At 53.7% G+C, this 25,517-nt stretch overlaps 1 protein-coding gene across 2 annotated transcripts in view; it reads left to right on the top strand.

Annotated features, from left to right (window-relative positions):
• FAM53B (family with sequence similarity 53 member B) overlaps nt 1-25,517 on the top strand; it is a 112,463-nt gene that overhangs the window by 14,334 nt on the left and 72,612 nt on the right. For both annotated transcript variants that reach the window (XM_029201056.1, XM_029201057.1), the window contains exon 2: nt 21,092-21,355. In XM_029201056.1, coding sequence (XP_029056889.1) covers nt 21,278-21,355 — 78 coding nt within the window. In that variant the 5' untranslated portion in view covers nt 21,092-21,277. The remainder of the gene's footprint in view (nt 1-21,091; nt 21,356-25,517) is intronic.

Below are 25,517 nucleotides of genomic sequence, written 5' to 3'. Positions count from 1 at the left end.
AGAGGTGATGGGAAATGTGTGACATGACAGAGGGGGCCTGGGCCTGGAGTGAAGAAGCTGCCCCACACCTTCCATGTGACCGTGGGCAAGCCAGCCACACTGTGCAGGCCATGGTCCCCAACTGCAGGTGACCAGTTGCTACCTGAGGACCCCCTCAGCCCTGCTACCCTCCAGCCTGTGACCCCAGCTCCTGACTCACCTGGACCCGCGGCCGCATCAGCTCTGCTGCACCCAGCACTCCCCCGTCCCACCCCGTGTGTGCGTGTGCGTGTGTGGGTGCGTGCGCACACCGGGCCCTGCGGACAGCCACAGAAATCCAAACTTCCCTGTATTCAGATCGTGCTCTGTTCTGGATCATCTGGACCCGATGGGTTGTACCACTGTTCCTACTGTGCTGGGATGGGAACATTTTTGTTTTGATGATATGGCCATGTTTTCCATGGGCGACAGATAAGGAACTACTTTATTCATTCAGAATGGTGGCTACTGTGTAGCATGAGGAAGGAAGACAAGTTCCAGGCCCCTCTGCCAGCCAACGTCACGTGGCTTTCTCCTTAAAATGACATCAGCAGCAACACTGGGACAGTCTGTTGACCAGCTGGGAGCTGGGCTGAACTGTAGCTCGTGTCCTGCTTCGTTCCCATGTTACCTAATAGGAGTCTCTTTGGAAGCTATAATTAGGGGTGGAGTCATTTTGAGGTGTGAAGGCAAATGTGGAGAACATAGATTTGAATTCTGTTCATTGGGCCTGACTGTAAATAATGCATCGGTGCTGGAACCATGTCCTTGCCATTGGTGCGTGCTGATAGACTCTGAGTGTGGAGAAAAGCTGTGTGGTTGTTTACCGCTGGGCTGTCCTGGCCCCGGGCTAGCTGCGTTAATGAGATGCTGCCTTTTGTCAGGGGTCCAGTCCATTCCTGCTCTTGGGAACGGCTAGACCTCTCCATGTTGGGTTTACATGGGTCCAGTCTGCACGAATCTTCCCCTGCTTAGACAGTGCACACTCCCTTTACAGTCAGGATGGAAACTTTTCCAAAATGCAAGCCTAAGATATCAGGCGGAGCTTTCAGGACCTTGGGCAAGAGTGAAAAAGGGAGAAAACCAGATAAGTCTGCTGCATTTAGCCATAGAACAGTTGCATGAAAGAAGTGCTTGGTAAGGAGGAAGTTGGAGTTAAAAGGATGCACACAGAGAGTTTTTTTTTTTTTTTTTTTTTCCGCTCTTGCTTTAAAAAGGGAAAGAATAGCCCTGGAAGCCCAGACTTGATGGTGCGCCCCCCTCTGACACTCTTCTTGTCTTTAGCCAGCCACTCAGAATGGTCTCCTGGGTCTGCCTTCTGTAGCCGGTGGGGACCTGAGAGCACGGCAGATTGGGCTGTGCGCAGAATTGCTCACTGCTGTCTCAACACCCAGAAAACGGGATACGTTGCGTGTGCCTGGAAAGAACCCTGGCACAAAGAAGTTTACAGCGGAAGTTGTTTATTACTTAGAGAGCTGGTGTTTGTCGAGCACCTGCTATGTGCCAAGCACTGTGCCTGTATTTCATCTGATCATCATACAGTCGGCTGTTGGATAATGAGCTCCGCCCCACCGGGAGGAACTGGACTCCCCGGCATATCCCTGAGAGGACAGGTCCTGACAGGCTAGAGCCTGGCTTGGACCCCCGTTCATCTCCTCCATACCCGGCGTTACCCCCATCATGGACCATGCTGCCATTTGAAAGAGGAATCTTTTCCTCCTCTGGATGGGCTCCCTACTCGCATTTTTATCATGGCCTGTGGGCAGAGAAGTAGGTTGCTCTGCGGGTTGACATTTAAGAAAACCTACTTCGTGGAGCTTTCCTTTGACTGTGTTGTTATGGCACAAGAAGTCTTCGTTTGTCCAGGGCTGTTATGAAATAAAAGGCAGGAAACCCCCCTCTCATTTCTATATCTTGCACAGATGTCATCAAAACAGAATCCTGTGTGCTGTGCAGGAGTTGTGATGGAGGAAGCATCTGTTCTGTTCACGATGACCCGACCAAAGCCAGCCATCTGTAGGCGTCAGAGATCCAGAATCGTCTCTTCCATCTGCTGGGTTTACTTGGATTTGTTTAAAGAATTTGGCATGGAAACGCCTTCCTTCCCCGATCCCCCATTGTGGGCGAGGTCTGAAGGGAGCTCTCCTGGTGAGGACAGGGGCAGGTCCCAGGCCCTCCTCTGCCCCCAGTGGTGCCGCAGCTCGCCCACCTCTGCAGGCATGTGCGTGGGAAGGCAGGCCTCCATTGTCCGGGGTTGGGAGTATCGTGGTGCTGCCTTGATGTGCTCAGGATTTCAGACAGTCTGCGCTTCCTAGTCCTCTTTAGGCCTTGCTCGAGCTCGGAAGGAGCCAGGAGTGATGCAGATGAGCTGCGTGACTGTGGGTGCTCGGGATGGGCGAAGCCACAGGGCCCTTCAAACCAAGGTGTAATGCAGTTGTCTGGGCGATTTCAGAGCTTGAGTAATCAGTGTCCGTTAGACCAGAGGTTGTGCACTCGTGGTCTGGGGGCCAGATGTGGTCCTTGGGCAAGATTTGTTTGGCCCCCATGATGCTTTATGCATTTTTGGATGTATTGACAACATTTAAAAAGTGGGATTGTACAAAGAAGTCTAGATTTTCAGCTTTTCCTGACGCATCAGATCTTTCATATTATCCTGGGCCCGCTTTCCCCTGCAGCCGCACAGTGTTAGCCGTCCACCCTCCCCGGGCCACGTCCCCGGTTCTGCGTCACAGTTTCCACCCAGCGCGTTTCACTCGTTTCTGTTCCCTGCTTGGCTCTAGAAGGCATTTGAGTTGGAGATCTCTGGAGTGGACAAGACGTTCAGAAGGTAGATTCAGGTTTTCTGGCCCCTCAGGTTGTATGGTGGTGCAAGGCGGGGCTGTGGTGGAAATGCCCCTTGCACAGGGTCATTCCCTCCGTTATCCGGCCTGTTGTTCCACCTGCAAGGAAACTGACAGAGATGAGCCAGGCTCAGAGCAGGGGAAGTGCTTCGTTCATCTGCGTGGAGCTTTCCCCTTGCTGTTCCCGATGTAACCCCTGATGCGGCTCGGGGTCAGCTCCTCCAACAAGGTGCCTGACTCTTTGGAAGCCGGTCTCCACCCCAGAGTTCATTCCGGTTGTCCTGCAATGACAGGTAGACTTGGGGATCCTTTTTGTCCCCCAGCCCCGCTAAAGTCACTCAGGTGCTTCACCCAGTTTAATCTTCTTAGTCCAGAAGTGCTTCCATGATTTTAACAGATGCTGCGAGATTTTTTCTTCTTAAACAAAGATTTAATCTCTAAATTATCTTGACAGGCAGTCTAGCTGCCACATATCAAGTAGATAACTTCTGCTGGTGGTTGAAAGAGAAAAATTTCTTAGGGTAAATGAGAACACGCTTCTCAGAGCCTCTTAGCTTATTCTTTCCGACAGAGACTCAATGAAGCAAGTGGAAGTAAAGAGCCTCCAAATGGCAATTTATATTTTTTCAGGAATTGAGTTTTTCTTCCCAGATTCCTCCAAATATTTAACATCAGTCACTCCTTTCGTTTACTTTTTTTCCTCAACCCCATGGCAGATATTCTGCAAACAATTTTTTTTTTCTTCTGATTCTCACACATTTCACTACACCGTCAACCTTTGGGCTTCTTAGTGTTATTCTGGGTTGTTGGCTGAATTTGAGAAATGTGGGCCACAAGTCCCACTGCCTGAAAGCCCTCCTGCCCCCCGACCTGCAGCAGAAACGTGGCACGCTCGTCTGCTTCCTCACCCCCCGCCCCCAGCCAGTCCATTCCATGCCCGGAGGCTTTGTCCGCCCCCTGATTCCACTGGGCTGAGACTCCTGAGAAGGACCCCGAAGGCCCCGCCCCACTGGTGTTCTTGAGTGCACTCTAGGGGGTGCTGGGAACTCCTTAAGGACAAGCACTGGGTCGTCTTTATCTAGGTCCCCGCGTCCTGGCCTAGATGAAGGGCTGGGGGTGGGGCCTAGGGCTTCCACCTGATTCTGACCTCATGGTCTTTTGCAAGAGACTCAACCTTGATGGACCCCAGTGTTTTCGTCTGCAGAATTGTCCCCCCAAGTATCAGGGTTCTAAGTACCAAATCCACTAAAACATTGGTTTTCAAACTTTTGGAGGCACCAGACTCACCTGGAGGGCTTGTTAAAACACTGATTGCCGGACTCCACCCAGAGAGTCTCTGCTTCAGTCAGAGTGGGGTGGAGAGTGAAACTGTGCATCTCTAACAGGCTCCCAGGTGAGGCTGCTAGCCGCTGGTTCCGGGACCACACTTTGAGAACCACTGCACTGGAACCACATTGTTGAAGCAGGCGCCAAACGCTCCAGTGTTTACCTCGGCAAGGGTTTGGGTCCTAGCCGGCGACTCGAATGCCTGCCCTGCGTATGAGCCTGCTCTCCCTTTTTACTTCCTGCCGTGCAGACGTACATGCTTACAAAGCTTTGCATCTTATCTTCTGGGAAACTGGACCCTAGATGTCTAAAGATGTTTCATTTTCCAGTTGCTATGGACCGAATGTCTATATCCCCCCAAGTTTGTATGTTGAAACCTAAAGCCCAAAGTGATGGTATTAGGAGGTGGGGCCTTTGGGAAGGTGACCAAGTCATGAAGTTGGAGCCCTCGCGAATGGGATTAGACCCTTACAAAAGGGACCCCAGAGAGAGGCCTCAGACCTTCTGCCATGTGAGGATGCATGAGAAGATGACCATGAATGAAGAAGAGCCTGTCAGCTCTGAGTCTGTTGGCACCATGATCTCGGACTTCCCAGTCTCCCGAACCTCAAGAAATAAATGTTGTTTATGAGCTACCCAGTTGACGGTATTTTGTTGCAGCAGCCCCAGCAGAGTGAGACACCAACCATTTTTATGGAAGCTGTTTATCTTTAGACTCTCACTGTAATAGTTGGAGAAACATTTATTTCCTACCTTTAGGTAATTCTTTTTTCTAACCCACTCTCTGCCCCTGCCTCCAGCCCCCTTAATCTGGACCCTGGATACCAGAGGAGGCAACATTGATGATTTTGAGTTTTGAACTTTGGTTTCCCACATAGGTTTATTTTACCCATTCTCATCAAAGAGAGGCTGCACTTGGCTGAGCTAACATCTGGCATGGAGGTGCTGGGTAACCCTGCCTCCTCCTGGGCAGCTTGTTCCCTTCATGTTGCTCGACTTTCCAGGTATCAGTCCTGAGGCTGAGGTGCCCTTTGACTCAGGTGTCCTGAAATGCGTGTCCGCATGTAGTGATGGGAACTGGGGCACCAACCATGCCCAGAATCAAGTGCTCTATCCCTTCTTTCTCTTACCTGCCAACAGATGAGCCCAGCTTGGGCTTCTGGAAGTGAAAGAGCTCTTGTTACAACTGGGCACCTGAGGCCCAGAGCCCGGAAGTGATGTGCCCGCGTCCATACAGCGTCAGCTGGAGGCTGTATGGATCTGAGCTGTCAGTGGTGGTTGCCTGCCTGCGAAGATTGATTGCATCTCATTTTTGGTTTTCATTTGTCCAGAGTGAACCTGAAATCACTGCCTCTCTCCTGTCTTTAGCCTAGGATGGAATAGCTGGGAGGCGACGGCAGTCAGCAATGTTGCTTCGCTTTGCAGTTTTGTTTTGTAAAGGAGTGTCCCCCCTTCCGCTCCCACTCCTCAAAAACTAGGGGACAATAAAGCAGTCATGGTTTTGAATGAAGCGTTTCTGTGCTGTTTTTCTGACTCCTTTCGTTGCCCTGTCCTCTGCCGCCCCCAGACCCAGTCCCCGGCAGCTGAAGCACATCGGCCCTTGTGCTTTCATAGCCACGCAAACACGTGGTGAGCGCGTGCTCGGCACATGCCTTGATCACATATTTGTAGCTCGGGAGTCCGAGACGATCGTGACATTCTCATGTGGGGCTGGACGTGGCCACTCCCCCTTCCCAAGGGAGGACACAATTGCTGTATTGTCTGTCGGCATTCTGGGTTAGCGGTGTGGGTCAGCGCCGGGGCTGTTGGTGCACTGGGAGATGGAAATAACTGTCTTGCGGCTGTGTACCTTGAGGCTGCCGTTTTATGAAGGGTGGTGGTTTCTGATCCCCTGTGAGGATCCCCTGGGTCGCCTGGCTCCGTTCGGCTGAGTAAAGCACCCGCTCGTGCCCCTTATGGCTCAGCTTGTTGGCCTGGTGCTCTCAACGGCACAAGGCAGAGCAGGACAGGTGTGGCGGGGCAGACCCCCAAGAGCTAGAGGGGAGCCGGGCGAGGTGGGGCCGGGCCAGGAGTGGGGAGGCTGGTGCCGCTGAGGCTGCCCTGGATGGCGGAGCACCCCCCCCCGCCCCGCCCAAGGCCTTGTGAGGGGCGCGGGCATCAGCTGGACACGTGCCCGACTGGGCGGCACGGGGCTGCTTCCACCCGAATCTGGGAAGGGGCCTCACCTCCTGGCTCCCCAGCTCCCTGGGGTGCTGGACGCGTCACTGATGGGCTTCCTCTGGGGAGCCCCTCGCTCTGTCTCCGGCTGTTGAACTCCTATCTGCCCGCAAAGTCCGACACTCATGCCACCTTCTCTAGGACCCCTCCCCAGACCTTTACCTCCCTGCTTGGGTCACAGCTCACTCCTGTCCCGTAGCCTGCATCCCCCCCTGGCACTCGTCGTGCCTTGCGGTAAACCTGTTTGAACACTTGGTTTGTGTGAACTCGGTTGGTACACCTACCTGCCTTCTTGCCTCAGCCCCTGGTACAGCCAGCCCGGGGCGTGTTGGACTTGGGTTGGGGCTCTCGTACCATGAGGAAATGAGAGAAACACAGCGCAGGGTGTGCACAGGATCTGCCTGTTGATTTAAAGTCCCTCAGAGAAGATGCCCTTCGTTCAGGAGCACAGCATCACGTGCACGTTTGACTTCTCCCGGATAATCTTGCCCCTCGACCCCATCGTGCTCACCGTGCAGGCCCCCCTCCTTCTCAGGAGACACTGGCCTGTAGGGGTGCTGCCTCCCAGCAAGCCCTGAGGGCAGCCAGGTGCTTTCTCCTAAAGGCCGAACTTGGGAAACAAAACCATAGGGAACACCCGGGGCCGCGATTTTCCTGGGATTGGGAGTGCGAAGGGCCGGCCGCCTGCCTGCTCGCCTGCCCAAGCAAGGAGCCTCTGATGAGTATTTGCAAGTTTCCAGGAGGTGAGCGGTATCAGACAGAGTGATTTTGTGCCAACCACAGATTCTGCTTGTGCTCTGCTGCTGTGGAACCCAGACAGCTTTGAGCCCAGCCCCTCCGTGGACCAGGAGGTGTAATGCTTTGAATTAGTGTTAACACAATTTTGATAGCTGTAGGAAACCCCACAAGCAAGAGAGCTTTCGATAGCTTCTGGCGTCAGGAAAGTTGAGAACTGACTTAATGTGGTGAATGTGTTCTTTGGTTCAGCAAACATTCCCTGAGAGCTGTTCTTCGTGCCAGGTCCTGGGACTCCGGGGACCGTGGTTGGGCTCGTGCCCTCCCGAAGGCCGCAGTCAATGGGGGGGACGGACACGCTGCCCGTTCATTTCATGCTCCTTTGGTTCGTACTCTGCAGTGTGGGCGAGGCCTTCCTGGAGGAGGAGACACCTGAGCGGAGTCTAAAAGCTGAGAGTAGTTAGCTCAGCTGGAGGCTGAAGAGGCTGAGAGGGGAGCAGGGGGAAGCAGGGAGCAAGTTCTAGCCAGAGGGCCCAGTGTGAGCGAAGGTCTGGACACGTGGAACGGCGTGGGGTGTTTGGGGAGCTATAAGCAGCTCTGTGTGTGTAAATTAATTTTTAAGAATAGGCAATATATGCGCTTGTCACAAACTCGGCTGTGAAAAGTAACTCTCCCCCCATCCCTGTCCCTCATATATACCTCGACTTCTGTCTCTGGAAGAACTCCTGTTGCCTTTTTCTTTGTTCTCCCAGAGAGATTCCATTGATGCGCAAGTATGTATATGTATATATACAATTTTGATTCTTAAAAATTTAGATATTTTTTGCATAGGTCGTACCTTCAAAATTCAAAACGTACAAAATGGTATTCCTTGAAGAGTCTCCTCTCCCCTTTGTTCTCAGCAACCCACTTCCTCTCCCTGAAGACTCTTGATATTAAGTTTCTTCTGTATTATTGTTACATTTATTTAGTTTTACCCAAATAGGAGCTTACTGTGTCCACTGTGTGTCTTTGCTCTTTCACTTAACGCTAGACTGGAAGATGGTTTCCTGTTGGCGCCTATCAGGTCTTTTGAAAAGCTGCATTTTGTCCTTTGCGTGGATGTCGGGACATTTGTTTATCCTGTCCTTACTGTTAGGCAGTTAAGTTGCTTTCTGTCCTATCTGTGCTGAAGGTGCATATTTTTTTTTGCACCCAAGCAGGCTTATCTGTAGGGCAGGTTAACTTGGCATCTGAGGGTCCTGAGGTTCAGGAGGAGAGCCGCCAGGATGGCAGTAGAATGGCACAGAGACATTTGCCCAGTTTATATTTTGCTTCCTTGCTCTAGAAGTTGCCCTGTTCCTCTTTGTGGAAGGCAAGTGACTTTTGAATTGGGTTCTGCTGAGAATTTGGGGGAGAAACGGTTTCATTCTGGTGCTGCCTCCCATCACTGACCCCTCTAAGAGAGCGGACCCACTGTGGGCTCGTGAAACACCACTCACCCAGGGGTGTGGTCAACATTGCTCGGAGGGACTGCTCCTTGGGCACCTGTGCCAGACTCTGACCCTCCTACCACTCACAGCGGCCAGGCAAGGCCAGACGAGGGGCCTGCAGAGCAGCTTTGCCAGCCCTATCTGCTGGGGCGTGGTGGACGTGGATGCCACTTCCAGGCACTTGCCAGGCTTTGTGCTTCGTGAACATCATGGCTGTAGCAAATGTTTTGTCGATTTATTCATAATTGATGTGAAGAAGAATCTGCCTGGGAAGAACACCCACCACGGACTGGGAGGAGGAGATCCCAGCATGGCTTTGCACCCACCCCATCAAGGTTGCGATGCTCTTTTTTTTTTTTTTTTTGGCGGTACGTGGGCCTCTGGACGCGCAGGCTCAGCGGCCATGGCTCACGGGCCCAGCCACTCCGCGGCATGTGGGATCTTCCCGGACCGATGCCGACCGCATCGGCAGGCGGACTCTGAACCACTGCGCCACCAGGGAAGCCCTGCAGTGCTCATTTTTGAACCGTAGAAGGCCCTGTTATGATATCGTGTAATTTGTCTTTTAAAATGTACTCTGCCTCTTAGTGCATTTTATTTTACTTTTCATTTCACTCATGCATCAGTTAATAATTTTTACTTCCTTGGGCAGAGGGGCTGTGACTTACATATGCTTTTGTGCACAACTCCTGTCCTATCAGCCTTTTCAGGGAGGACAGCCTGCTGTTAACTATTCACCTAGCACACCTGAAACTTGGTTTTGGTGTCTAAATGCTGGCCCCTGACCAGTACCTGTTACATTTCATCCATTCTCATCTTGTTCCCTTATTCAGTCTGACAGTTTTTTTTTTTTTTTTTTTTTAACTTTATTATCGTTATTGTTAACTCTGAGAACGTTGATGATTTATGCCTGCCTCCCCTGGGCTTACTCTTGGTCGAGGAGGCTGGTGTTACCCGTTTCAGATGTAGCCTTCCTGCTCTCGCACGTTTGGTAACTCCTCCAGATGAGGCTCCTGACCAGGGTGAGGCCCCTTCCAGGCGAGGCGAAGGCCAGCTCGCTGGTGGGTTTGGGAGGTGCTCCGAGGCCTAGCTGTAGAGTTTTGCTGCTGACTTAGTGAAATGAGCTTCCTGAGGGCAGGACAAGCTGGCACCAAAACTCGGTTCCGATGGCTCCCCTAGAGGACGATGAGAATAACACGACAGTTACAGCGGCCGCGGGCACATTTGCTGCTTTTTCAGGTACTTTGGGATATGTTGTGGACAAACAGCGGAGTGAACCTCTGTTTCTTCCGGGGCCTGGGCCATTTCTGATGACGATGATCTGCTCACCTCTGGAAGGTAAAACTCTCTGAGGGTGTTTTGAGTCTCACTTAGAGCTGTCAAGATCACCACCCCACCACCCCGCTAAGGCTCTGGAAGAGTTCAGCAGGGCGTGAATCTGGTTGGCCATATCGTTTCCTCTTTAACCCCCTCGAGGTCTTTGCTCTGAGCACGGGAGGCCGGGGTTGTCATATCCAGGATGCTTAGAGGAAGTGGAGATGGGTTTGCAAATGAGGCGCCCCTCCCTTCTCCTGCCTGCACACTCTGCCAGAAGGTAAAGCAGGAGCTCGAGACCCACACGCAGCTGCTCCCAGCCTCCTTCTGTTCGGTCCCTGAACAGTGCTAAGTAATTCAGAGCCGAATCTCTGGGCTTTGCTTTGAATTAGGACCTCAGGGCAGCCCTTCTTACAGGAGCCTCTTTCTCCTAGAGAGTCAACAGTCTGGTGCCGTTGAGGTCCTTCTGCAGGCAGATGGCCGTCGTTACACACAGAGTGGCCCCCTCGCCATCATGCTACAGCTGATGTCAGAGGCATCTTAGCAGAGTTTGTCCCGCCCTTCGGAAGCCCTCTGGGAGGCACCAGAGAGATGGCTTTGGGAATTTGACTGAGAGGTGCCCCGGAGCTCAAGGGTACCTGTCGTTATGACGGACCTGTCTGGCAGTCTCTCTGAAGAGTCTTGTTTTGGCAGATGACAGCGTTCTTGACTGTGCGGTGCAGCTGGCCGTGTGGGGGGCAGGGGAGAAGGCGGAAGCCTCAGTGTAGATTGGTTAGCCCGGCTGATTAATTTCTATACCATACCCTGTAAAGTCGGTCGGATCAGGAGGGCGAAGTCCTGGTCTGCGAGGTGAGGTCAGGGTGTGACCTCCAAGTGGGTGGCAGATGGGAAACCTGCTTCTCGTGTCCCTCACAGTTCTTACAGAGCTCCTGGTCCCCTCCTGCGTCACTGCCTGTGTTTCAGTGTGATGCTTGTGTCACCGTGTGAGGCCACCAGCCCCCAGGTCCCTGAGAGGAAGAGAGGCTGCCTCCCAGCTGTGTCCCCGGTGCCAGCTGCTCGGAGGCTCCATTTGCTCTGTGCAGAGGCCCGGGGCTCCTGTGAGGGCAGTGCTGGTGTGTGGCCGGGCAGGAACGGGGGTGCTCCCCCTGCCCGAGGGGCTCCTGGGACCGCACTGGCATGAAGCGTGCGTGCAGCCTGGGTGAGGGTAGGTCATCCCGCAGGAGGGAGAGAACGTTGCTGTCTCTGGGCCCTAAAGTGCATAAACATTTTGCAAAGGAAGGGGCTGTTTTTGTAGCAGGAGGTAGGAGATGAAGGTGTGAAACCCGGTAAGTGACTAACTTCCTCGCCTTCCAAGAAACTCCTTAATTCTGAATGTTGTTAATGTCGCTGAAAGACACCAAGGTACCCTGGTGTGCTTAAGGACTGAGTTTGGAGAACGCACCTGTGCAAACATCCCCACTCGCGCCTGTAGGTACGTAAGAGAGGGGGCAACCCCACCTCCCGGTTACCTGCCCCGAAGGAGTATGAGGGCGGCTTCCCACTGTCCACTCGGCCGTATGGAAGGCCACGGCTGAGGCTTATGATGGCAGCCAGTGAGAATTTGGCCTTTGCTGTTGTCCCGTCTCCTGCGACCTTGAACACTGGAGGTCAGGTCTGGGCAGGACCGGGAAGGCCAGCTGACACATGGCCACCAGAGCAGTGGCTGCAGGACGGGCATCACCAGCCCTTCACACCCTCTCGCAGCTCACGCAGCACCTTCCGTGACTGAGTCTCGTGCTCCCTCGGGTTCCCGTTTGCATGTCACAGGTGAGGAAACTGAGGCTCATAGAGGCAGTGTGACCTGGCTGAGCCACACAGCTGATGCATGGCTGCACATGGATGCTCACTTGGCAGAAACAGAGCCCGTCTGACCCGGTCTTCCATTCGTCAGGTGAGGGGTCTGAGGCCAGACAGGGGAAGTGACTTGGCAAACGGGCCAGAGCTGCTCGGTGGCAGAGGCAGGGCCAGAACCCGTGTTTCCCAAGTCCTGCTGTCTTCACACAGGCCACACTGCCTCTTGTTTGGGCTTCTCTATTTTTGTTCTTCTTTAATTGTTTTTTAACCCCTCATCTCTTTTGGTTTCAAATCATGGTTTGATTAAATTCACTGTACTTGTAAATAGGTCTGACTGAAGAAGGGGTCATGGTCGTCTTAGGCTATAAGTGGCTTAACATTTCAGTAGATTATCTCTGGGGCCCCTGCTGTGTCTCACCGTCCCCTGTTCTCTCCCCTTCTCTCCCTCATCCTGGTCTGGAGGACAAGGCGGTGTCTAGTCTGTGCTCCCTCAGTAAGTACTGGTTCTTCTCCCGCCCACCCCTCATTTCCTTCCTTTTGAGTTTGCTCTGCAGATCCTAGTCCATAGGACGCTCTTCTCTTGTAGGGTTTGGCAGGTTAAAAGGACTTGAATGGTAGCGAGAACTGCAGGGCTGCATATAGGAAACTTGCCTGTCAGTTAGTTCTCATTGATGAATGAGCTCTTGACACGTCATGCATGCAGTTGGCTTGAGTTTCAAGAAGCAACACAGGCTGCCTCGTTCCCATGTTCACATTTGTTTTGGCTCTGGGTCTCAACACTTTCATGTCCCTGAATAATGTTCTTCCTCCCCCTCCTCTTGAAATGTTATTTGCTTAAAAACACAGCAAATCCCTACAACACTGGGAGAGTGACTGTGTAAAGTCCCAGAGAACAGACTCCCATTTTGGTTCAACAGCTCATTTACTGTTTTGTTTTGTTTCCCCTCCATTAAGACAGTCTCATAAGGGAGGCTGGGCCACTTTGTTCAGCCCAGGGCACAGGGTGGGTCCCTTTCCAGCCAGGTAATGTGACTGCCAGTCCTTTCCTGAGTGTGGGCCTTCGGTGGCCTTTGATTACCTGAGGGTCTAGTCCAGGGAATGTATATTCACCCCAGTCACTGAAGAAAACACCTCCAAGGACACACCTTATGCTGGGGCGAGGAATCAGGGGTGGGGTAAGCATGCTGTCTCTAAGGACGGCAGAGGCTTTATTCTTGCAGCAAGAAAGTGTTGCACAGCCCCCCTGAGAGTCTGATGCAGCCGCATGTCAGCTGTGTGGTTTAGCCAGGTTGCACTGCCTCTCTGAGCCCAGTTTCCTCACGTGTCACGTGCAGACAGGAACCCGGGTGAACATGAGACTCAATAATGGATTTGATTGTCCAGCAGCTACATCTCCCAGCGAGGTGCTCAGAGGAGTCACAAGCGTGTTCCGTTCCCCTGCCCAGCCACCCGTGCTGTAGCTGTGAAGACGTGGTCTGTGTTAGCCAGTTCGCACGTGCTGAGTAAGGGCCTGCTCTCTGTTCGAACTGTACTCACCGAAGGACTCACCTCAGTACCCCTGGCCCCTCTTCAGGTGCCCCACTCTGCAGACCTTTCCTTCCTGAACTTCCCACTCGCGGGGGCAGAACAAGGCTTACTTCTTACAGATCACGAAGCTCAGCAAAGTTCTATCACTCGCCCAGGGTGCCACAGCTCATCCAGGATTGAGCTGGAGGGGAAGTGTGACTTCCGGGCCTCGAGTTCAGTGCTCGTCCCCAGGTGTGTTGTTGACTCAGGTTCCTGCTGTGACAGGCTCTGTGCTGAGACCAGAGGAGGCCTGAGGCAGGGCCACACCCAGACAACATGTGTGGAGGACGGGCTCCCCGTGAACACCCTGGAAATGGGCTTGGGGGGGAGCTATGGGGGAGGGGCAGCGGAGCCCCAGGGAGAGCGGGGCCTATGGACACAGATTCCGGCTGATGTAGTGAGGAGCCAGCACCATCCCCCAGGCCTGGGGGCACCCTGGCTTTCCCGGAAGGCACTTCACCTCTGCACGGCACCCGGCACGGCTGCCCCTCCATGTGGTTAGGGATGGGAATCAGTGCCTTTATGTTTCACCCCTACCCTTTCACTTCCCCACTCCCTGCCTCAGTGGAACGCCTAGTGCCAGTTCATCATTAAGTCCAGAAGGTTGAGGTGTGTGGCCTGGGGCACCACAGGAAGAGCTTATAGGGAAGGGGTGTCTTGCAAACCCAGCATCTGTGCTTCAGGTTTTGGTCAGTTTGAGAAATCAAATACTTACGGGATAATTAGGACACAGTTTACGGATCCTGGAGTAGAAGTCTTGGTGGTTCAAAGACTTTGGAATTCAGCAGATGTGGCTTGAGTCTTGTTTCACCCTTTACAACTGGGTGACCTTGGGCCTGGACCTCAGCTTGTCCCTCTGTAAAACGGAATAACAGTAGTGCCCACTCGTAGGGCTCCTCTGAGGATACAGTAAGCCTGGGGCCTGGCACTGCTGCCGTGGCTGTTCTTATTTTATTCATGCTCTGTTAAAAGGTAGACTCCGTGTCCCCTGTTACTTCCACAAGTACAGACCAGGAAGGTACTAGGAAAATGGTGAACAAAAACGTATTTTTTTCCTGGCTGTTGCCTCTATTGTGGAGTTTCCTTAAATCAGTGATGTTTGGTATCAAACATGTCCTTGGTGTTAAAGTATTGACTTAAGAGGTTTCATCTGTCTCTATTTTTCTGTCGGTGTATTGCAGGCGGTGAAGGCATAGCTGTCTTTGATCAGTTATTTTTCAGGAGGACCTGAAGACTTGGGAACCTGGGCCGAGGGAATTAGTTTAAATGTTCCACTGCCGTCTGGGAAACACATTCTCCGGGCACGTTCTCTTATTGAAACTCCAGGCTCTCTTTCCAATGTCAACTCGGTCTGGGAAAGTCCAGGCTGTTGATAAAGTTCCTAGGCAGCTTTTAACTTGTATCCTTTAAACTCAGAGCCTTAGCAGCAAGCAGAAGGCGTCCCCGGACAGATTTCATTCCCTGCTCGTGGCAGATGTGAGCCTTGACTGCGACCAGAGGATTCTTCTGCCCGCTCCGCCCTTCCATGGGTTTGTCACAGGATCTGGCAGAAGGCAGCATGACCCTCTGAAAGATGCCCTTCCCCATATGTTCATAAATTTGCTTCTAGATCCTGCCCACAGATTGCTTTTGTCACACCAACAGCTGAAGTTACGAAAGTTTAAAAGTGCATGCAGCCTTCCCAAAGACCTTGTAGAATTGCTGTTTGTCTCCCATTTCCTTTGCTTAATGGGAGGGGGAAGTGGAAGCTCTGAAAGGAATGACTTGCTTGGGCCATCAGGAAAATCACTGTCAGCGGCCAAGGTTATGTTTAGGTTTTGCTCTGAGTCCTGTGTTGGGGTGGTGAGATATTCTTCTGCCATAAAACCAACTTGTACAAGTAGTAAACACAGGATAAGATATTAAAAGACGGAAACATTTAATTGGGCGAGTTCCAGCGTGGTCAGTTTCTTTTCTTTAAAGGGTGGCTCTTCAAAATGCATGACAGAAACGTTTGGTAAACTCCTGTAATCTTCTGAAGAGTTATATAGACTCTTAGAGTTTGCAAAACTTTTTTGCATATATAAAGGCGTTCAGCGCGCACCGGGCAGGGTTCCCATTTGCCAGAAGCTCAGAGTCTCAACCACAGTGATATCAGACAGCTGGGTTCGAGGGTTGCAGACGCCCGAAGGCACATTGAAGACTGCAGAACAAAAGCAAGAAAGTTTCATGTTAGGAAGGACCCGTGTGAGAAAGTAAAGTTGCCCCCCGTCCCTGCGGTGTCCTGAGGAGACAGACCTGGATTCAGATCTTACCCTCACCCCCGCTAGCTGTAGGATCTTGGGCAAATGCTTGATTCATTTTCCTGGAGCCTTGGTCTTCTCATCTGGAAAATGGGAATACTGTTAATAGCAATGCCTGTTCACAGGAATTCGAGAGATGAAATGAGAAGAGCCCAGCCCATAGTTGGTCCTCAGGGAGGCGGGGGCTGGGAGTGCAGCTGGGAGGGGGCGGAGGGGGCTCTGGGGCCAGGGTGCCACGGGGCTGGGTTGAGGCCTCTCACTAACCGCGGGCAGTGTCGCTTGGTGCCCGCTGACCATCCGTGTGTACCCTGGGGAGTGGGCACCGGTGTCTGGGGCCTTCTCTGTGCTGCACCCTTTTATACACATTTTCTTACCTGACTCTTCCAGCAGCCCCCAGAGCAAAGGTGTCCTCACTTTCATTTTAAAGACGAGGAAACTGAAGTTAAGGGGCTTGGGAGGTGAGGGGGAGGCTGCCCAGTCCCTTAGCACGCCTCCTTGCCTCACGCTGCATCGGATCCCCTACAGGCAGTGGCTGCCACGTGGCCTTCTTTAAAAAGAATTTTATATGTATATGCAGTACAGTTCACTCTTTGGTGTTTACTTCTGTGAGTTTTGGCAAATGCATAGACGGAGTGGGCTTTTTAAATTTAAAATTTTGATGTAAGAAAAAAATATTTTTCTGTTTCACTTTGTACCTCTATGAGATGATGGATGTTCACTAAACTTACTGAGATCATCGTTTCATGATGTATGTCAGTCAGATCCTGATGCTGCACACCTGAAACTTACACAAGGCTGTATGTCCATCATATCTCAAAAAAACTGGAAGAAAAATAATTTTTAACTTTTGAGATCATTGTAAATCCACAGGTAGTTGTAAGAAATCATAGAAATCCTGTGTACCATTTACTCAGTTTTCCCCAGCAGTAACATGTTGCAAAACTATAGTACAAGTCACAAGCAGGAAATTGACGCCCATGCGATACAGTCGAGATACAGAGCATTTCCATCCCAAGGATCCCTGCCGGTGTCTTTTCATAACCACCCCCAGCTCCCTCACCCCATCCCAAGCGCCCATTCAAATGCCCAGCAACTACTAATCTAGGCTTCATTTCTGTAATTTTGTCATTTCAAGAATGTTATGTAAATGGAGTCATGCAGTAATTAACCTTTGGGGACTGGGATTTTTTCACTCAGCATAATTCCCTGGAGATTCGTCCAGGTAGATATCAATAGTTCGTCCCTTTTTAGTGCTGAGGAGGCTTCCATGGGATGCTGTTCCACAGTTTGTTTAGCTAGTCACCCGTTGAAGGACATCTGGGTGGTTTTCTGGTTTTGGCTGTTACGAACAGTCATGTGCAGGGTTTTGTGTGAACACAAGCTTGCATTTCTCCGGGATAAATGCCAAGGAGTGCACTTGCTGGGTTGCGTGGTAGTTGCTCGATGGGGCTTTGAAGGATGCATCTGGTATGGAGAGGCAGGTAGGGGTGGGGGCTTTGCTGCAGGTGGACACCAGTGGGAAGCACAGCCCGGGAGCTCACCCCTGATACCCTAGGTGAGTTGATTCATCTGTCTGTACACTGTTACTACTTACATCTGTTGTGTACTGATATATAAAGCACCCGGTACACAGTAGGTGCTCAGTAGATAGAAGCTGTTCTTAACATGGGTTAAGAGAAGACCCACCAGGCCAGAGCAGGATCTGTGCCCCAGAGGTGATCTCAGGAGGCCTTTCCCTTGCCCACTGTGGGCCCTGGGGCACCTCCTTTTTACCTTGGGCAGAGCTGTGCACCCAGTCGTCCCTCAAAGGCCGAGTTCCTGGCTTCTCCCTGAGAAGTAACTGGCCCCGTCCTCAGACTGGGCTCCGAGTCTCTGGACAGGCACTGGCATTCCCCAGTGAGCTTGGCCAGGCCCATGCCATGCATCAAAGGAATCCCAGGGAATTCCAGATTGTGCCAGGCTCTGATGGTCTGGATTTGCCTCACAGGGTCTGAGAATGTGCCCGGATCATTTCAAATGTTGCTACGATTTAGCCGGATTCCAGAAACGTGTGGAGCTCTTGCTGTAGTCAAGGCACCGACCTAGGTGCTGCAAAGGGTTCAAAAAAAATCATTCTCTTTCAGCAGATCAGCCCAGCCAACTCCAGCTCCTTTGGGAGCATCCTATGGCCGCATGATAAAGTCTGGCATTTGGAGCCTTTGGTCTGGGGTGACTCTGTCTTTCCAGCCCCTTGTCCTGCTGCTGCCCCCTCTCCACGTGCCCTGTGTGCCTGCCAGTAGTGTGCTCACTGCCCCCCGCCTGCCCCCGCCTGTACAGGCCAGGCTGCCATCCTACGCTCACGCTTCCCCCTTCCCAGGTGCCTCTTCCCTTCATGTTGAAATCTTGCCTGTTTTCTTTTTAATCAGAAAGGCGTTATATGCACTGGATGAAATCCTCAAATAGCACGTGTCCGTGTGTAAGGCTATACACTCAAAGTGCCTTCTCCCACTCCAGGGCCGCGTGGTTATGGGACCATGCTGTACTCCTCTTCTTGCTGTTTTCATTTACAGTGTTATCTTAGAGGGTGCTTCGTATCTGTACCATTAAAACTGCCTCATTCACACTGCAGTGGAGGTGACATGGTATTTGTTTACATAGCTACACGGTGATTTCTGTTACCAGTCATCTGCTGATGGCCGTCTGGGTTGTCCCCATTCCTGGGCTCTTCCAGGCAGTGCTGCATGTCATTGGTCCCTGTGCAAAGGGGTCTGTTTATGACTCAGCCCCAGGGACCCCCTCCTCCATCTGCCTTCCATAGCTGTGGTACCTGTGTTCACAGTACTGTCTTTCCACAACTCCTGAAGACAGGGCTCGTGCAGGACCTTCCTCCTCCTTCCAGTGCCTGCCGTGTTTACTGACTGCCCAGTTTCCGGGAGCATATGGTGCTCTGGTATTCACCAGTCATGCTGCCTCTGTGCGACCTGGCCTTTTGTAGGGGCTCCAGTGGGAGCAGAGCCGCGAGAGCTGGGACACCTGCACCGCTTCCTCCATCCAGCTTCGTGCTTGGTACACAGCGGCTGCATGGGATGGGCTAACGTGTTTCCGTGGCGATAAGGCTTCTACAGCATCGTTCTTACTGGCCGCCTACGGTTTCACCAGAGGCATGGGCCATAATACAGCCAGCCTCCCCCCCCCCCGCTTTTTAAAAAAAATTATTTATTTATTTTTATTTTTGGCTACGTTGGGTCTTCGTTGCTGCACGCGGGCTTTCTCTAGTTGTTGCGAGCGGGGGCTACTCTTCGTTGTGGTGTGTGGGCTTCTCATTGCGGTGGCTTCTTGTTGCAGAGCACAGACTCTAGGCGCGCAAGCTTCAGTAGTTGTGGCTCGTGGGCTCTAGAGTGCAGGCTCAGTTGTAGCACACGGGCTTAGTTGCTCCGTGGCATGTGGGATCTTCCTGGACCAGGGCTCAAACCCTTGTCCCCTGCATTGGCAGGCAGATTTGTAACCACTCTGCCACCCAGGAAGCCCAGCTAGTCTCCTCTTGATGGAATTTAGCTTTGAAAAGTTTTGATGGAATTTCCCTTTTAAAAAAATTTGAGAGGACAGATGCTTGGGTGTCCATTGCTGAGAAAAGATCGGGACTCACAGGCTCCCCCATGAAACTAGAGGCAGTAGCTACTTGTTTATTGAGTTCTTCAAATGAGCTAGGGCTTCTCACCGAGCAAGCCAAGCTCTCTTTTCTTATGATACAGAGTCATCTTCTGAGGCAGGCACTGTTGTCCCTATTGTATGGAAAGGCAAACCAAGGCTCAGAGAGTAAGTAACTTGGCAAAGGTCACTCAGACGATACGTTTCAACAGCTGGGATTCCAGCTCAGGTGTGCTTGGCTCAGGACCTGAGCTTGTAACCAGCGAACCCTCCTGCCTTGTTAGGGAAGAAGGGAATGGGGAAGGGTGGGTCACCCCTGGGCCTGGGGTGATGGCTGGCGGCTCCAGAACTGAATCGAGGTTGCACCTAGAGAGAAGACGGCCTCCATCAGGCCTCATCTCCGTCTCTTGAAGGGAGAGTCCACGGCACCACTCCGGGCACTCCCCTGCTCACATGGCCCGCCCTGCTCCCAAGCCAAGCGTCCAGGGGGCTGGCTGGCATTCCTGGCTCGGCTTTCTGGCCAGACTCGGAGGAGTGATCTGAAATTCTTTGCTGGGGCAGATCATACTTGGTCAGAACATTTCACTTCTAGATTGATGTCGCTTTGGAACTCTGCATCAGGTCTCCCAGTGTGACCTGGGAGCCTGGAGACTCCACCGGCCCTCCCTCCTGAACAGTCAGTCCTTTGAAAATGTATTGATTTCCCTCCTTCCCTTCCCTGCTTTTGCACTTTGGATGAACCTTGTTTTCGAAGAACAGTAGAAGGTAATTTTCCTGTGCTCGCCAGCTGGCCCGTAATTGAGCAATTTCAATAACACCCACTGTAAAGTCTAATCGAAGTAAACAGGAAAATATGATATACAATCTGGACGGCAAGTAAATACCAGGGTGCAATTAATTTTTACACAGAGCAGCAGATTCTAAAACATTCTCCTGCACTGACCAGTTTGATTTTAATTACAGATTAGGAGCTGCTTTTTATTTATTTATTTTTTTACTGTTGTTATCGTTACTTTTTACTTTTTGATGGAACCTGATGATCTTCAGGTTCCTTGGACCTCTGTGACTTCCTCTGAAGGTGTCACCACGGAGGGGTGGGATGGAAATAGGATCAGAGAAATTAATTTGTAAGGAGCGATTTTCCCAACCTGGACTGAAGGCTGCACTCTTTGGGCTTTTGCTTGGTGAGAGATGAGGGTGGGTCGGGGAGATGCTCCGGGCTGTGTAGAACGATGATGAGAGAGGGTCCCATCACTGCTGGGAGCTCAGAGGGGTGAGTGCAGGCCGGGACTTGGTTTGGCTCATTCTGAGGAAGGGGACGGAGGCGCCCCATGTTGCAAATGTGTCATTTCGGAATCGTGGTGCTTCCAAGGATGGGAAGTATGTGCCTTTAAATGGACCCTCCTAGTTCTTCCAGTGGTTTCCTTCAGACCTGGGCGGAGCACAGGAGCCACCTTGCCGGCTGCAGGGTCGGCCCATGTCTGACCTCAGCCGACCTTGGGCTGTCTGTAGGGCTAGCTCAGTGTAGGAGGTCACACGGCTTGAGCGCACTTCGGGGACAGCAGTCTGTGAGCAGCCCAGACCCCGAGATCTGTCTTAAAGGTGCCACAAGGCTGAGCTGGGTCACTGTTGTGCCCACCAGGTGTTGGCTTTAGGGACACCCTAAGGCTGGCCTGGGGGTGGGTGAGGACTCCGGGAAGGCCATTCCGGCCTTCGTGGCCCCCGCCAGTTTACCTCTCCTGCAGCGGAGAGGCGGTTCTATTCCCCAGCAGGGTCCCAGCGTGCAGGGGAGGGCGCGGCTCTCTCGGGGCCCTGGTCTGCCCCAGTCCTGAATCCCTTTGCGTTTCTTTTATCTTTCCAGGGAGTTGACCACACTTGGCCATTTCCTGGAAGAGCCCCACCCTGAGGGTGAGCAGCCGATGGGGAGCTGTTTCTGCTGACATCGTCATCCGGGGGGTGCCCAGGAGGTCGCCTCTGCCCAAGTCTGCCCACCCGAAGATGGCTCGTGCCCACCCTGGGCTGGCGCCCAGTGCCTGAGGTCCTTACCATGGTGATGATCCTAAGTCAAAGCCTCGACAAGCAGGGAGCTGACCCCGTAGCGTGCAGGACCTTCATCCCTGAGCTGGTAAGGACCTGGTGGCCTGGCTTCTCTGGTGACCCTTTTGAGGCCCGGTATCCAGGTAGGGCCGTGGACTGAGGAAGAGGCCTTAGCAGATGTGCCCAGAGGGCCCGCGAGCAGAGCTCTGGGAGCCGTGGCAGGAGGGGCAGTGGAGCAGAGTCACCCAGAGCCCGGCTTCGCCCTCACAAGAAGGAAGTAGCCAGCCCAGATTTGAGTCCTCTGGCGAGCGGGGAGGGCAGGCCAGCACCCTGGTAAATAATACCAAGCGTGCTTCTGCCGCCCCTGCCGGGCTGAGCCCCACATTCCTTCTGGTCTCCACCCGGTCAGGGAGGTAGTTTCCAAAAAGCGGGCTGGTCAGTGCGAGTGAGAGCTGCCGCCTCAGCAGTCACCAGAGTGGGGGCGGTGGAGAAAGAAGGCGTGGCCCGGCGGCCAAGGTGGTGCGCCTGGTGGCGGCCGCCCCCCCGAAAGGGCGGTCCTCAGACCAAGCGGCCCGGTGAGCCTGGCCAGAGAGGCAGACAGCCGGCCTTCTTAGGCCACGAACAAAACGGTCTCCTCACCCTCCTTCTATAGCCCTAATTCCTCGGAAGTGGGTGGGCTGCTCCCCTGCAGGGGGAGCTGAAAGCAGTCCCGCTCGGGCACAAACACTCTTGTGGGGGCTTTTGCACGTGGGTACGTCCCAGGGATTCTGCTGCTTCTGTGGTCAGGGATGGGGGCACTGTCCGGGGTCATGTCACCCAGCGCCCCTCCTGGTGCCCTTCACAGCCCCTCGTGAGACCCCACGCTAGCACCTAGTGGGCTTTCTCCCCCAGTCTTACCCTACCACCCAGGTCGAGAGCAGGCAGGTGGGTCTTAGGTCCTCGTAAGAGCTTGTGAAAGCCACCAAGACCCGTGTCCACTCCTCAGGCCTTCACGGAGCACCTTGGGCTGAAGGAATTCCGTAAGACAAGTAGGGTCTTTGCCCATCACTCCTTCCCTTCCAATTTGTGTTGAATATATATCTGTCAGTAGATTCCCTCTCATCATCCCCACTGCTGCTGCTCTGGTCCTTCCTGTGTACTCTCTCATCTGGATTCTTTTGGGAACTGGCCCCCGCTCTGGCTCCTGTAGCCTGTTTGCATTACCCAGCAGCCAGAGGGAATGCAAGTCAGACCGTCCCACCTCTGCTCAGAGCCTTCCACAGGCTTCCCGTCTCAGGCTGAGCAAACGCCAGACTCCTGCTGGGATGTATGAGGTCCGGTGTACTCTGGCCCCCGTGACTGCCGTGCTCTCTCTCCGCTGCTGTCCGCCACTGACTCTGTTCAAGCCACGCCGGCCTCCCTGCTCTACATGCCTCAGGGCTTGTGCACTTCTTCCCTGGCCTGGAACGCTCCCCGTTAGCAGGACTCTGTCCCTCCCTCCTTTTCTTTGGCCACTTGGCCTAAAATCTAATTCCACTACCTCCCCTACCTCCTTACCTCCATGTACTGCCTGTCCCCTTTTCCCTGTCCTTTTCTTTCCAAGGCGCTTAACCACTTTTCTAACATCTTGATCTCGTTCACTGAATGACTCCTGCCCCAGAGTGTGAGCTTCACAAGGCAAAGGACCTTTGTCACTCTTGCTCCTTGCCGAATACCCAGTGCCCGACCCTGGGACCTAGTGCGTGGCAGGTGTTCAGGGGATATTTTGAAGCGAGCGAATGCGGGTCCCTGTAGCCCAGCTTCTCAGCTCATCATCGTTCAGTCCCTTCTCTGCTGCTCAAGTTCACAGCTGAGGGGGTGCAGGTATGAGTTGCTCTGTTTTCTGTGGTTGGTGGGTGTTTTCCCGCTGAAATTAAAGCACTCGTGTAGAGTAGCTCTGACCAAAAAGCAACGGCTCTCAGGGTGAGGGCCTCCTGGAGGGCCCAAGGGAGGCCCCCTCTGGCTCCAGCTGTGCTGTTTGCCTCAGTTGCCACCGCTGAACTTGGTTCCATCTGGGGGTGGGCCTGCCTGGGCTTGGCCGTGGAGCTGGGTCCAGGGCCCGTGGGCCCGTGGTCAGCTGAGCCGGTCTTCAAAGAGACAGGGCCTGAGCCCTCGCCAGGAGGAGTGCGGCCTCCCAGCCCCAGCCAGGGAAGGAAAACTCATCTTCTCAGAAAAAAAAAAAAAAGGAGAGAAAGCCAAGGGAAGCAAATGGCCATTGAAGGGGGCTCGGTGGCTTCACAGGTCGGTGTCTGGCCTTTCTTCTCACACCCCTCCCCTTCTTGGAAAGTCATCGCCTTCTGTGTTCCTTCTCTTCTTGCCTCCCCTGGACTCCCGGATGGGCAGCCCAGCTATGGGCAGCAGCCACCTTCGGAGAGCGGCCTTCTCCTGTGTCAGTCGGTGGGTGCATCACAGGTTGTCAGCGCGTTACAGGTCTGGCCTGGTTCTGCTCTCACGGTGCAGGTGGAAGCACAATGAAGGCAAGCAGGAGGATGGGAGCGTAGTCTGTGTGGGGCCTGCGGAGTTGCCGTCACCCCTGCCTCTCCTGGAGCCTCCCCCAGCCTGCTGAGGGGTGGGGACTCGTCCATGTCTACCTGCTATACAGGCAGGAAACAGAGAGCCCAGGGGACGGAGGGCCCAGGCCACACAGCTGGCGGCGAGCAGGGTGCCAGGACGCAGGCTTCAAGTCCAGGCCCTGTTCACCCACCAAGGCCCTCACGCCCGCCCCTACCCGGCTCCTGAGGCTGTGGTCCTGGAATCCGCTAGGCCTTGGGGAGAGGCACGGCTGTAAACAACCAAAAAAAGACCCTAAATAAGACCAGCCTGGTGATGACATCCACAGAATGTAAGATAAACTGATTAGAATTTGCTCTGAACAGCCAGCAAGTTTGAGAGGAAGATGGGGGTTTTGCTTCAGCTTCCTAACCGGGTAACATCATCCTCATGTAAATACCATCAAGATAATAACAGGAAAGATGGAAAAGCTTTTCTCTTTTGTTTTCTAATCAGACTAAGACGATAACAGAAGTTGGGGGTTCAGATTAAAAAAGAAATCATGAATCACCACAGGCCGCTTTGGAATTAGGGAAGTGAGAGGCCCCGCAGTGAGGACAGAGCCTAAAACTGCAGGTGAAGGTCCCCTGGGGGCTTGGAAACACTGGGAGAGGAGAGGCTTGGGCCCCCCTGGGCCCTGGCCGCCCCTCCCTGCCTGCTGAAGGTCCCCGTCATGGTTCTCTTGTTCTCCTTTCCCTAAAAGCTAAACGCTGGTGACAACGTGACTGCCCCTACTCCCGAGAGAGGTGGGCAGACAGAAAGGGGACTGACAAGCACTCAGTATGCCTTCCCCGGGGGGACGGGGGTGGGGTGGGGGAGTGCAGTGACTCGGTTCCCCTTTCCCCCACTCCGAGCCGCCGCCTTCCCTTCCCCTGTGAGCAGCTCTTCCTCTGAGTGTGCTAACATTAGCTGCTGCCCCTGGAAGGCCGCCCGGACATCTGACCTCGGGGCTGCGTTCCCCCAGCTCTGTCCCGCCCGCCCACGCTCCGGCCAAGGGCCTGTTCTCCCTCCTCCCCGGCCAGGCCCAGCCTCCTCTCCCCGGTGAGCCTCCCAGCCTCTCTCAAGTCTGGAGACAAGCGGGCGCTGGGGTGCACCGCTCCCGGGAGGGCGGGGGGCGGAGGCCGGAGCGAGGCTCCAGGCTGCCTCACTTTGCTCAGCCTCAAGGTATTTCCGGCCACAACAGACACCCGTTTTGGGAGCAGGTCCTTCCTTCCACGCTTGTCAGATTAGGACGCCGAGGCTAAGTGACTTGCCCGGCAGAAGAGTTCAGTGACTACGTCCGGCCTGGCACCCAGCTGCCTGGGCACCCGGGGTCTTCATCTTCCCGCGCACCCGGATTCGGCACTGGGCCCGACGGCCCCGGCCAGGGTCCCTGGCCGGGATCCAGAAGCGCACAGAGCCCGAGGCAGTTCCCGGCCCCTCCCCCCACCCCCGCATCCCGGGCGAGCAGGGGCGCCAGGGCCCACCCTGCCGTGGCTAACCCTGCAGCCTGGGGAGCCGGGCTGCCTGCCCTGTCTCCATCGGCGCCTTCAAGGGCCTCCACCTAAGGGCGCCTCTCCCTCCTCAGCTTCTCTTCCTCCTCGGGCCTGGCTCTGCCTCCGGCGTCCTACTGCCAAGGTCTCACCCTATTCCCTTCCAGAGGCTGGGGTGCCCCACTTGTTCCCCTCAAGTGCGTGAGCGTG

This window comes from Monodon monoceros, unplaced genomic scaffold (assembly GCF_005190385.1).
Source record: "Monodon monoceros isolate NGI ecotype Baffin Bay Population unplaced genomic scaffold, NGI_Narwhal_1 Super_Scaffold_4, whole genome shotgun sequence".
In the NCBI taxonomy this organism is placed as follows: domain Eukaryota; kingdom Metazoa; phylum Chordata; class Mammalia; order Artiodactyla; family Monodontidae; genus Monodon; species Monodon monoceros.
The sequence above is the reverse complement of the archived record's forward strand: the minus strand, read 5'-3'. Positions and strand labels throughout refer to the sequence as shown.